Consider the following 14,195-nt stretch of genomic DNA (forward strand, 5'->3'; position numbering starts at 1 on the left):
CTTCCCAGCCGTTTGAAGCCGCTAATGCAAGAAGGAAACAAATTGTTTCAATGCGTGCAACCAGGGCAAATACTTCATTGTAGTATATGCCGTGTTTTTGCACATATCCCTTTGCCACAAGTCTTGCCTTATACTTGTTTATGCTACCATCGGAGTTCCGTTTGATCTTAAATACCCACTTTAGTCCGATAGGTTTAACTCCAACTGGACGCTCCATCAAAAACCAAGTATTGTTCTTTGTTATGGATCCTATTTCTTCTTCACAAGCCTCAATCCAATGTTTTTCTCCTTTTGCCTCACTAAAATCCCAAGGCTCTTCGTCTAATGAAAGTAGAATTCTTTCAACTTCAATCTCAGCTAACAAAACATAATTCATTCAAATAATTTGGCCTCTTTGTTTGTCTCCCTGACTTTCTTACCGGAACTTGAGCAGTCAAATGTTCTCTAAGATTCTCTGTTTCCATGGTGACCTCATCGTCAACATGATCTTCTTCACTCATCTCCTATGTTTCGTCTATCTCCTTTGTTTCTTCCGCCTCCTCTGTTTCGTTTGTAACTGGTTCTTGCACTGTTTCTATCTCCCGAATACCGTTATTACCAAATTCCTCAAAACTTATGCTGAAATTTCCCGAATCATTGACAGTATCTTGCTGTAGATTCACCCAGTTCCAGCTTTTGCTTTCATCGAAGACCACATCTCTACTCACTATGATCCTTCGGCTTGATGGATCCAATAAACGGTATGTTTTTGAACCGGGTTCTGTTCCTAAGTGTACAAGAGCTCTTGATCTGTCATCCAGCTTTTTAAGGTGTGGAGTCTCTGTTTTTGCATATGCTATACAACCAAATACCCGTAAATGCTCGATGTTTGGTTTCTTTTCATTGAAAGCTTCATAAGGAGTCTGATCGACCAAGGTTCTTGTAGCAACCCTATTGATAAGGTAAGTGGCATGCCTCACTGCTTCTCCCCACAAGTAATTCGGCAAAGACATGTGTTTTAAAATACTCCTTGTCATCTTTAATAACGTCTTGTTACGTCGCTCAACAACACCATTTTGTTGAGGAGAGTACGGTGCCGTCAGATGCCTTTTGATACCGTTATTATCACAAAAAGTTTGAAAATCCTGTGAAACAAACTCACCACCCCGATCGGTTCGAAACATATTAATGGAAGTCCCTGTTTCTTGTTCGACCATCGATTTAAAGATCTTGAACTTGTCGAGTGCTTCGCTTTTTTCTTTCAAGAGGATCGACCACATGTAGCGGGAACAGTCGTCGATGAGTACAAATATGTATCTTTTCCGCGCCGGTGTAGCAGGAGTGATTGGTCCGCAAAGATCTCCGTGTATGAGTGATTCAGCGAAGTGGCACGCAAGGTTAGGACATATCGGGTTAGAGAGCATGAAGACAAGCGTGTGTGTGGCTCGATATGATGTTGCTTGAGGAATAACTTTTCTTATTTGTTTCCCAAGCAAGCATGAAGCACACAACTCTTTTTCAATCTCAATACTCGACATCCATGTGACTAATTCTTTCTTCACCATTGTCTTCATGCTCTCTAACCCGATATGTCCTAACCTTGCATGCCACTTCGCTGAATCACTCACTGTCTGAAGTTGTAAACACCATTTTGTATGCTCTATTTCCATAGTCACCTTGTACAAACGATTTCGAGACTTATTTGCCTTAACCAAGAGCTTACCATCACGGTCATGTAGAGTTAGGAAGTCTCCTTTCATTCTAACATCGCAACCACCTTCTGTGGCTTGTCCAAGACTAATTATGTTGCTCGTCAAGTCCGGTATAAAGTAGACATCGGCTAGCACCTTCCTTTCTCCATTCTTAGTTACAAAAAGGATAGATCCCTTTCCTTTTATGTCAATACGAGAGTCATCTCCAAATCGGACCTTTCCCGTGACCGTCTCGTCAATCCTTGAGTAGTATGACCGATTTCCACTCATATGGTTGCTAGCACCATTGTCCAAATACCACACATTATCACCATCTGTTTGTGTTTCAAATTCATTAGGTTTCACATTCCTTTCATTGAGGTACACCACCTCGTGCATCATCAATGCATCAGCTTCTTGTATCTTATTCTGTTCATTCTCGAGTGTCTCTTGAAGTTTAAGAAGTCTATCTGGGCAATCCGACGCATAGTGTCCTGTCTTATCACACCTGTAGCACACGACTTTAGATGTATCTCTCTCTTGTCGGTAGCTGTTGTTCGGAGGATAACCGTAATGTCCACGTCCTCTTCCCCGTCTATAGAATCTTTCACCTTGACCTCTTCCTCATCCAGCATTATAAAGAGCCTGATATGATTGTGATTCTGCAGTAGCATACATGAGCTTTCCTTGATCCTCTTGATTATCCTCTTCTTCGGAAATTCTTTCTTCGTAAGTTTTCAACCTTCCCACAATATCTTCAAAGGTTGTTGTGTTCAAATCAAGAACTTGTTCAAGCGAAGCCACGATGTGTATGTATCTTTTCCTTGGTAGACTTTTAAGAAATTTCTTCACAATCTTCAGTTCTTCTATAGTTTCTCCCAAGGCTGCCGATTTTGTAGAAAATTCAGAGAGCCTGCCAGCAAAATCATCAATCTTGTCAGACTCTTTCATCTTCAACCTGTCAAATTCAGCCATCAAAGTTTGCAGTCTTGCTTCTTTGACTCTCTCTGCTCCCATATGCCTTGTTTTTATGGCATCGCAAACAGCTTTTGAGGTTTCAAGGTTTCCAACTTGTAGGATCAATGCTTCAGGTATAGATTGGAATAGCAAAACTTTCACCATGTTATTCTTCTCTGCGTCGTTTTTTCCAGGTTCAATCGACTCCCATACTTTGTGGACCTTAAGCGTCAAAGTCATATGCATTGACCAGACCGTGTAGTTGGTCAAGGTAAGCATCAAACACTTGATGGTCAAGGAACCAGTTTCCTGCGGTGTGTTTGCTGCGGTTGCGGTTGTTGGAATTAACTCACTCATGTTTTAACTTCACAAGATAACGCCTCTCGCCTTCTTCTTAATGCCTTTGGTTTCTAGCTCTGATACCAAATATGGAACTAAGAACTTTGAATCAAGAACAAGAAAAACTCTCTTTTATTACTTTAGGAAAAATAACTCAAAAACCTAAAGCTCTCTCAATCTTTTAGGTTTTACAACTCTCTTGTATCACAACACAAATTTCCTAATCTAGAATAGGAAAAGTAACTTATTTAGATTACTCCTAAAACACAAATATGTATATTTAGCTTATCCTCCTAAATATACTTTTCTTGGGCCTTAAGCTATTTCAAGCTTAATCCAACAGTTTATTTATAGTTTTGATTGTTTCTTTGTTGTTTAGTTTTTTGGGGAAGAAGAAGACAGTCACTCATGGGCCTTCGCAGAAGCCAAAAAACCATAGAAATGTAACAACAAGCCATGATGGTGGTTGCTTCATGCTATATCCAGCGGCTGCGTCTCTCCCTACTGTCTCCGACTCCGGCCATCACGGTGGTTGTGATGGTGGGCATCATGGAGGAGGATGTGGTGGTGGCTGTGGCGGAGGAGGATGTGGTGGTGGTGGCGGCGAGTGAGGAAGTTATTTAACCATGCTTCTACTATATGGATTTATTGATTATTTTTTTTTTGGTACCGTGCGCCTTCTTTAATTTTCTTTAGTTTGGGGAAATCGACTTTATAAGAGAAACATACATAACATTCTGATTGATCTTTTTTCTACATGCGAAATCAAAGTTGTATTTGCATGGTGGATACCTAGGAGATTGATTAATCTATATTACATATATACTTTTAAAAGAGAATTTTATTTTTCATTAAATTAGCTCAACTTAATAATTTTTTTTTCATGTTTTCTGATTAATTTAAGTTTTGGTCTAATAGTTTTACAAAAGAGTATAACTCAATATTGTAAAGTCAATAACAAATCAACAAAACTCAAATTCGAGTTTTTAAAAATTTTAAAATATTGTACCAAATTATCAGTGATACCCTTAAAATACGCCTATAATATAGGCTCAATAGCTAGGCCAAAGCCCTTATCCAAAATAAATAGAAACTAAATAAACAGATAAACAGATACTAATAGATAATAACTACGTATAAATACGTTTGCATTAGTTTGTTAATAAATAAAACGTGATTGTTTCACAGTTTTTTTTTTCTTTTATTTGGTTTGTTGCAGAGAGAGAGATCATGGAAACTTTTTTGATTATCATAGCATGTTGTGGTGGTTTCTTAGTTTTACTTGCAGTAATACTTGCAGTAGTAACGGGGAAGAAGAAGGAGAGTAACATTGTCTGCACAAAAGCTCAACAACCAGAGAACCAGCGCGGTAAGTACAAGCAATGGTGATGGTAGCTACATGTTTTATCCAGCCGCTGCTGCGTCTCTTCCTACTGTCTCCGATTCTGATCATCACCGCCACCATCATGCTGGTTACCATCACGGTGGCGGTGGTTTTGGTGGCCATCACGGTGGCGGTGGTTTTGGTGGACATCACGGTGGCGGTGGTTTCGGTGGACATCACGGTGGTGCCGGTGGAGGATGTGGCGGAGGAAGTTAGTTATGCATACATGTATTTTAAAGATTTTCTAGTTAGATGATGCTGCTATAGGTTTTTTTTTTTTTTTTTTTTTGATGCTGCTATAGTTTGGATATATTTTCTGTTGGATTTAATGATTTTTTTTCTTTTCTCATCCTATTTTTGTTAGACTGAATATTAATTATATATATATATATATATATATATATATATGTATATCTTGTGAAAAGGTAAGATAATGCTGAAGCTGGTTTTCACCATTTAAAACTTACAATATTATGATCTGATAACTTGAAAATAATTTAAGAGCTTCTACAATTTATTTAGCATTAAAAATAAATATGATCTTATAACATGTTTAAGATTATTTAGAAATTATTAGTTTCAAAATTAGATATCAGCTAGTATCGTCAATTGAAAGTTTGTATATACTTATATTTATTTGTTCTTAAATATGTACGAAATTTCTAATGACATAGTAGTTTGAGATATATATGCCTTTTGAATTAGAAATCTCTGATAGAATATTCTGTAATTTTAATAAGAATAATAATTTAATGTAGAATTTTTACTATGAAAGGTGTCAAATTGTTATTTTTTTTCAAGAAGACTTAGTGGTGACTGGTGAATCGATTTTTTTTAATTAATTAATAGAATTACCAAATATTTCGACGACGTTGGATTATACAGGTCGAGAAAAAATTAAACAACAAAACAAAACAAATATGTTGATTCATTTATTTATATGTTTATCTCATCTCTACAACACCCGCAAACGTACACACACCCAAATTATAACTTTCTTACATATTTCAAAAAAAACACAAATGTATATAATAAATCTTTAGAAGGAACGTTTAAAGTTTTCATCAGCAGCAGCCGCCGGTGGTGCTTTCTTTCCTGCCGTCTTTCTGACTCTTGCTGTAACGATAGTAGAAGAGACATAAGATAAATACGATCAAGAATATTACCCCGATCACTATGTCCACAATCTTCAAAGGAGTCATTTTGTTTTTTGTTTTACTTGATTTCTAAATCTTGATTTTGATCTATCTTTCTCTTTATTTGTGTGTAGTATTTTCTTTTATATACAGTAAGACTTTTTTCGAGGTAAGCCATTTTTCAGACTTTTGTATTTGGAAGTTGTCTCGTTGACTTTGTATTTATGATTTTATAGTATTTAAGAGTATTTAGGTTTTATTTAATTGGTAAACGGGTATTTAGGTTTAATAATAATTATAACATATGCCAAGCTAGTTGAGAATTGTGATTTAACCATTCTGTTTTTCTCAGTCTTTGGCTCATATACTAAATCATTTCTGATATATTGGACTAATATTCTTAAGTAAATTATTAACTAGTAAGAGACTTTCAATTTTCAATCAATTTTCCGGGTTTTTCTGTTTTTTTTTTCGACAAACAGTTAAGGTTCTGAATCTTTGGCCCATAATTTTCTCAGGTGTTCAAAACACCGTTGATAATACCACATATAAGGTGTGAATCAATATTCCCAAGTAGAATTAATTAATTTAACTTGGATCTCGAGTTGACATTCTTAAAACCACTAGCTAGACCACCACTCAGTTGGTAATTTTTACAAGAAAATAGTTTAAACTTTTATATATTATACACAAATTAATACACAAGCACACGCATAGACGCTTTTGCGTAAGTACGTACATAGAAAAATCCATGATACAAAAAAAAAACAAACAAAAAAAAAAAAATCTATGATACTTCAAAACAAACAAATTTAAACAAAGAACTTGTATGGATAAAAGCTATGCACATTCCAAGTTTCCAACAAAGTAATAAAATTGCATGTTGCCACGGGTAAGATTAAAGTCAACCGCCGAAGTCGCCACCGTAACCGCTGCCGAGACAGGCGATGCTTTCCTTGCCATCCTTCTTAGCTTTGTGGTAGAGAAAGTGAATAAGCCATAAGATGAACAAAAACAAGAGAAATGCCCCAAACACTATGAACAGAATCGCCACAGGACTCATATTTGATCAAGGAGTTATTTTTATAAATTACTCCGTAATTGTTAATTATGTTTTTTTCACTTGTCAGATAAGGAAACAACGAAATATGTACAGTAAATATAGAGATGATGACCCTTTATGAAATTCTCGTTAACCATTGACTTTTAATTTGTGTTAGGTTGTATTTGTATTTCAAACGGAATCGGGTATTTAATTAGTTGGCTTTGCCTTTTCTATTATTTTTCTTTTATTCAAACCTAAATTGAGAAGCAATTGAGTAGGCCTGGGCATTCGGTTAACCATTCGGTTTCGGTTCGGTTGTATTCGGTTTCGGTTATTTTGGATATAGTAATATAGTAACCATTTGGATATTTTTGAAATTTCGGTTCGGTTCGGTTCGGTTTCTTTCGGTTCGGTTTCGGTTTGGTTATTTAAATAAATAACCATAACTAACATAAATTATATTAACATTAACCAAATAAACCAAATATAACCAAAACTAACCGAATATAACCAAAATTAACCAAATATACAATAACAAAAATACAAAAAAGGGAAAAATATGGATTCAATTTTACAAAATAGTATTTAACTTTGTAAATTCAAAATAATAACATTTACATATATTGATTATTTAAAATATTTAATTGTTTTGAATCTAGAAATAATTTATATTTTAAGTTTATTTTATAGTTTTGCATAATATTAAGTATATAATATTTGATATCTTCTAGGTTTTCGGATATTTCGGTTAACCATTTAATTGTCGGTTCGGTTCGGTTCGGTTTCAGTTAGTTTGGATATAGATTTTTACTAACCATTCGGGTATTTGAAGAATTTCGGTTCGGTTCGGTTTGGTTTTTTTCGGTTCGGTTTCGGTCGGTTATTTGGTTATCGGTTATTTTGCCCAGCCCTACAATTGAGGTAAAAAAAAAAACAAAATTGAGAAGCAATTTATTAATCAATTTTTAAATTTTATTAAAGCAAATTTTGTATTGGCCAGGACAGGGATCATTTGAACATATTCTATATGTTTTGTCTTTGTTTTCTTTGGTCAACTATTTTTTCCAATTAAATTTATTGCATATTGGTTTTATTTTATTTTTTACAGTATAATCATACTTTTGCTAGAGCTATTAATATATTTTAGAAAATACCTAAATAGGACACTAATCAAGTGACCAATTCATATCTGGATCACAATCATATTTACTCGATCAATCGGTACAAGTCCAGCTTTAATAATCTTAGTTGATATAATTTGAAAAGAAACACATTCTATAACATTTTGATCTGTTTTCAACCAAAGCTGACGGGATAAGCTGATATGGATTATACAAAAAGAAAGAAACAAAAAACTATGCAGCTATCTCGACTGTAAGATTACATGCAAATAAGAATTAGGATAACTAGGATAGTACCCGCGCTACGCCACTGGGAGGATTTTTATGTGTTTTTTTGTGTAATTTTGATTATTTTGTGTGGTTTTCTTTTTATAATGTGTTGTATTCTGTTTTTGTATGTTTGTGTTGGATTAGAGATTCATTATATCTTTAGCATATTATTTGTGGATTGTTTTGTGGATGATTTATTGTGTGGTTTTGATTGGCTGTATTTTGTTTTTTTTTGATTGATGGAGTTTTTTATTTATGTAAATTAACGTTTATTATGTACTTAGTTTGGAAGTGCTTTTTTGTTTGGTTTTTTTTGGCAAACAATTACTGTTATTTTGTGGAACAAAATGTTACCCAGCTATGTTACCCAACTTTGGAAGAATCAAGGGCTGCAAGTGGTAAGACAATGCCAACAAAATTGTCGTGAAGTCATTCTAGAGTTGAGTGTGAGGAAATACCATAATTACGATTTCCTCTTAAGTGAGATTGAAGTTGGGAACACATGTGTTGCTGGCGAATTCGATGATGTATGCGATGGATGCTTTATTTACAAGGAAATCTACCGCTTCATGGACTATATGCACTATGTTTAATTTAAATTATATTTTATGTTTTATTTATCTTATTCTAAATTTTTAATTTTAAGAAACGTAGCTACAAGTTCTTTTATTTTATCCTAGAATTCTCGAAGCAAGTCTTCATATTTAGCCCCTGTCATATTTGGCTTGGTGTTTTTTTTTTTTTGTGTTTTTTTTCAGGTTAATTTTATATGGTGTTTATTTTGAAATAAATAAAATTAGATTGTATTGGTTAGATTGCATTTACCTTATTAAAATAATTAAAACTTACCTTAGAGTTCAATTTGAAAATTTTCTCAAGCACACAAAGGAGTACCACCCTTACATTCCTCTACCCATTTATAATCAATAAAATTAACTCTTTATATTCCTCTACCGAATCATATATTATCATGTCAAGAAATTGTTAGATATCAAAACTTATGTTTACTTTTGCTAAACAAATAAGCAAAAATCAGAAGTCTATAAAAGACATAACTCTATACAAAGATTGAATCTGGAGCACACAATTGAGATTTTCTAACTTAAATTATCACCGTGAGACAAGATAAATTGAATAGGCACTATATTAGCTGGAATTAATGGTTAGGACATAGAACAAGATGATAATGCGTTACCTGCAATTGTTACTTTTTGTGTACAATACAAAAATGATTTCAGACCAAACATGAGTATTGGCGTGAAGGCTCTGCAACCATTGTTGGATGGTCGAACCAGACCTGCCAGAGAAGGAGCACATTATTCTTGACAATTAATTAGTCACCGTTTACAATCATATATCTGCAAGCAACATCAATGACATAATCAACATCAATGAGTAGTTACAACATCCAAAGATCACTTTAAGTGTTAAAAAATTCACAATATATTTTATACTTGACTGATGGTTATTATTACTAAAACAAATGATTTGGGTAATGAAACTTAATCGAATACCAAACCGATCCAGGGTATAAAAGAAGAATTTTTACCTTGTGGGCTTTTGCTAAACCTTAGGGAAGAAGGTCACGAATTATGGCATTCCATATTCGTTGTCCTCTGAAATAAAGCAGTGACGTCTGTCATTCATTTAATCGGTTAAAATCAGTAAGAAACAAAAAATCATAAACCAGAACATTTCTGGTTATTAAAATCGGTTAAAGAAAGCAAATTGGTTAAAAGCGGTTTTACCCCGTTGCCATGTTGTGAATCTCCCGCGAATGAAGCTCCGTCGCAATACCTCAGCCTCACTTTGTTCCAACTGTAAAAATCTGAACACATAACTTTTTCTTTTAAGTCCAAAGCCCAACCAATGTGGTGTATGACGTATTGTGTGTGAACGATGTTCTAATAAAGCCAAAACAAGTTTTTGACTCAAGACAGACCAAAACTGGACTTCACATGTCAAGATGTGCAATGACAGTTAAACCTTTCCTTGAATTAGATACCTAACTCGAGGAAGGTAGGATCGATGTGTAAGTTTTTGCTCTCAATATTTATGTGTTAACATAAGAATTAAGACACATTAATAGCAAAAGGAAGAACAAACCTTGTTGTCTTGGTTGAAGTCAAGCTTAAGAAACACCATATCCTGATACTTCTTAGATAGCTCTTTGTATTTGGGAGCAATCACTTTGCAAGGACCACACCTGCAGAGTAGAAACAAGACTTACACTGAGTAAAACAGCAGTTTCTTGAGAATAAGAATCCATGAACATCACATAAGCAGTGCAAGCTTGCTCACCCGACCTAGCCAAAACCAATCATTACTCACTATATTAAACTGAAGATTTTTACCAATCCATAGAACAGAAGAAGTGAAGCGCTCTCGGTCTCCAACTTGAACAGGTACACACATATATATCTCTACCCAAATCATTATAATTTCTTTGGTAATGCATCACGTTAATTTATCTTAGGTCCATAAATCTCGGTTCGGGGAACACAACACAGAGCCTTAAACAAGCAAAGATCAAATACAACAGTAGTTTACCAAGGTCAACGCATAGCCTCCAAGTGTATCTTCACCTTGGCAAGATAACGGTCTCAATTCATCAAGTGGAAAAGCATTGTTCATATATCCATCAAAAGCATGATAAAACATCCCACGTACCTACACACTCAATGTCAAAAATGAACCCATCAAATTAAGTAACTCACCACCAAGCCAAGTTATTATGCAAAACCTACTTCTCAAAAGGCTAAAGAACTTACCTTTACGACATAATCAACATCAATGAGTAATTACAACATCCAAAGATCAAGACTTTAAGTGTCCCCAGAAAACGAAAATTCAATTTGGGGACAACAGAGCAAAATCGAGAGAGCGAGTAAATCCAAATCTGTTGAGGAGTGTTTACCTCGTCTCTAAGCTGTTTAGCTTCATCAGGTTTAACAGTTTCGGGGAGAATGTTATTTGATAGATAAGCAAAATTATAGATGATGTGTATTAATCATTATAGTTTGATTTGTTAGCTATTTTTACTGATGTGTCAGCTTCTACTTCATTACAAAAACTGATGTGTCAGTAACCTTGGAATTGAAGCTAAACTAATAGTCAACTTTTTATAGTCAAATATATTGTTTTGCAAAATCAATTTTTTGGATCTTCTATCTTCTAAATATTAAAAATAAATATTGTGTGTTTTTGTTGTTTACAATCAAATATATTGCTTTATTTAATAAAAAATGTATTTAAATAAATCAAATAATAAGTTGATGTTTTTTATTGCAATAGAAAAAACTTAACTATTATAAGACTGGATGAATAAATTATATACAATATATTTTCTATTGCAAAACTTAATAAAAGTGAAATGAAAAAGCCTTAATATGTTTTCAGATATTATAATAATTCTTAATAAACGTGAATTATAAAAAATTTCAATAGTTCTAATGATTTTGATATGTATTGGGTTTGGTTCTAAGTATTTTTATTGTAGAAATATTTTTTGTGGTTGAAAGTATTAAATAATATTAATTTTCTATTTAGATAAATTAAGTAAGAAATTGATGTTTTTAATTTAATAATGTTAAAATAAGTAGTTTTCTTATTTGATTTATTACAACGAGATTATCTGGTTTGAATTTAAGTTTTAATATCTTACGAATGATTTTTATTTAAGTTTTGAAATTGAAAAAAGTATCTATTATAAGACTAAATTAATGATATATATATATAATATCTCTTTATTTTGGATCCATATATATTTTTAATTATAACAAGCCCCTTAAATGAAGGGTGAAAAGTAAGTTAATATACTAACAAAAACTCTCTCAGACACGAGTCCCGATGCCCTCCCAAAACAGAAGGAACTTTTCAAAAAACCGCATCTTACCAACCCATTTTAGCCGTTAAAGGAAGTATCCAGCGGTCCTTTACCCGCCTCTACTAAGTCCATCGGTCCTACGCATATCGACGATGAGAATCCCCCCGGAAACCTCCCCTCCGGTTAGTCTCCTTGCTTAGTGCTCTTGAAGATGAAGGTTAAGCTATCTGGTACGTAATCCTTTGTCGGTTTTTCTTACAACTTTTATAACCCTGCATAAACCTTTGAAACTAGTTAAACTTTCATACAAACCTAGTATACCCAAAGTCCCCTTGCTTTAACCCACCAACCATATTTGTCTAAACCTAAATCATGGACAAGAGAATACCTTATCACTTCAAAGGTAAAGAAGTTGCGGGTAACTCCTCCCCTCCCCACCGCAGACGCATCCGAGCCTCGGAACTAGATACATCCACCCTTATTGAAGAAAACTCGCTCACTCTAATGGGAAGATTAACAAACCCGCAAGCCCAGAGAATTTGGTCTTTGTTCCCTTTCTTAGTCAGCAGATGGAATCTAAAAGGCAAAGCCATTGGTGCAGATCTGGGTCGGGGATGCTTTCAGTTCCGGTTTGACCTAGAGGAGGATATGCAGAAAGTCCTTGATAATAGACCATATCACTATAGCCAATGGATGGTTATCCTACAAAAGTGGGAGCCCACTATCTCTGCTTCTTTTCCATCCAAGATCCCTTTCTGGGTTGAACTACAGGGCCTCCCAAAACATTACTGGCAACCACAGATGCTAGAGGTCATTGGCCAAGAACTTGTTGTAATAGAAAAAATGGAGATCTCCTCTGATTCTGCTAAACTCCGCGTACTAATAGATGGCCTCGAGCCTATTGTTAAAGAAACCATGGTGGACTTTCCCAATGGTAGCGAAGCTCTGGTTATACTGGATTACAAGAACCTGAATAACCACTGTTCATACTGTTTTAAACTGACACATGAAGTGAAAGACTGTCCGTCTCTTATCCCGGACAAAGATACCCGTAAAACCAGTGTCTTGGCTGCGCCCTCTGTCTCTCAAACGGTCAGGAGAAACTACTATACACCAGAGGACAACTTTAGAGCTCCAACAATCGCCTCTGGTCAATCAGCTTCCAGACATTACATACCTACTGGGCAAGAATACCACAACAGTCGATCTATCTCTGGGGCGCAGAACAATAACTATTTGCCTCGCCACCCTAATCAAAACCAGCACCACCTGAACCGAAGGAGAGTGGTGGAGAGAGAAAGAAGCCATCCTTATTCAAGACAGTCCTCAAGTAGGCGGTCAGAACAAGCAAGCCCTCCCCCAAGAGGACACTGGAGAGATAAGATCTCCACCAGGCAATGGAGAAAGAAAATCATCCCGGGAGGTGGAGAAACGTTAGAACGATCTGACTCCTCTAGACCGAGACGACCACCTCTAGAAAGAGAGTTTGATGCCCCGGACCCGGTTACTCCTCCCCCTCCACCACCGGTGGGAAGCCTTCCACTCCCACTAGCACAACCTACCTATAATGTGATACCTGAAAGTATACCTTCCAAAGATCAAGTTATGAATGAGTTGAGGGAAGTCATTATACAATACCTCACAGTTCCAGACCCCACTGAGAGTGCAGCCAGAAAACAAAGAGTTATTCAAGGAGAAGCTAAGAACCTGATGTCAGACATTGCTGACAGACTTATTCAAGCTGCTACAGAGAACACCATCCAGCCCCCGATTGCCTTCTCACAAGAGATACCCCCGGATGACCCCCACTGAGAGAATACCTCTTTGATCGTGAACAAACTCTAGAACACACTGAAACTTCTACCCAAAACACAAAAAGGGGCAGAGGTAGACTACCTGTTGCAAAACCTACTGGGAAAACAGGCCTACGTTTAGTAGGAGCAAAGAGCCAAAAGCGAAATTTGGCAAATGGGTCCCCAAAGAAACCCCTAACTCAAAGAAAGAGCAACCCAAAAGTAAACCTACCCAGCTCAAGTCGCAGAAGCACTGGTAAGGAGCCGATCTCAGCTCAGAATGCCAGAAGCAGTGGAGATCCCCCTACGCAAACCATCATACCAGCGTCTGTAAAGAAGAAGGTGGATTTTCCCAATCCACCAAATCCTCTTCCTTAAAGATACTGAGCTGGATTTGTTGTGAGTTGGGGAATCCCACAACAGGCCGACGCTTACGTGAGATGCACTCCAGTATCTCACCTGACATTCTATTCCTCATGGAGACTAAGAACAGTGATGAGAAGGTCCTGTCGTCCCTTCAGTGGATGAACTATCCTCATCACGTTTTTTTCCCTCCTCACAGTCAGGGGGTGGAGGCCTTAACATCATCAATGCCTGCAAAGATTATATTGACACTTGTGTCACATCGGAAGGAAAGTCCTTTTTCTCAACATT

At 35.8% G+C, this 14,195-nt stretch overlaps 1 protein-coding gene and 2 long non-coding RNA genes across 4 annotated transcripts; 1 reads left to right on the forward strand and 2 right to left on the reverse strand.

Moving 5' to 3' along the window:
• Positions 1-9,037: 9,037 nt before the first annotated feature.
• Positions 9,038-9,739, reverse strand: LOC147947879 (uncharacterized). Its single transcript, XR_015587435.1, has 3 exons — positions 9,671-9,739; positions 9,472-9,558; positions 9,038-9,219 (listed from the first exon to the last, which is right to left on the reverse strand). It is a non-coding gene; the product is annotated as an uncharacterized LOC147947879 (long non-coding RNA).
• A 38-nt stretch (positions 9,740-9,777) lies between these two features.
• Positions 9,778-10,889, reverse strand: LOC104778297 (uncharacterized). Of its 2 annotated transcripts, none has more exons than XR_766426.3 (4): positions 10,840-10,889; positions 10,473-10,592; positions 10,029-10,128; positions 9,778-9,927 (listed from the first exon to the last, which is right to left on the reverse strand). It is a non-coding gene; the product is annotated as an uncharacterized LOC104778297 (long non-coding RNA). The 2 variants fall into 2 exon arrangements; XR_015587436.1 differs by lacking the exon at positions 10,840-10,889 and adding an exon at positions 10,694-10,830.
• A 1,231-nt stretch (positions 10,890-12,120) lies between these two features.
• LOC147947880 (uncharacterized) lies at positions 12,121-13,560 on the forward strand. Its single transcript, XM_087507483.1, has one exon. The coding sequence runs from the start codon at positions 12,121-12,123 to the stop codon at positions 13,558-13,560; it is 1,440 nt and encodes a 479-aa protein (XP_087363609.1).
• Positions 13,561-14,195: the final 635 nt, after the last annotated feature.

This window comes from Camelina sativa, chromosome 3 (assembly GCF_030686135.1).
Source record: "Camelina sativa cultivar CO46 ecotype springtype chromosome 3, ASM3068613v1".
Lineage (NCBI taxonomy): Eukaryota > Viridiplantae > Streptophyta > Magnoliopsida > Brassicales > Brassicaceae > Camelina > Camelina sativa.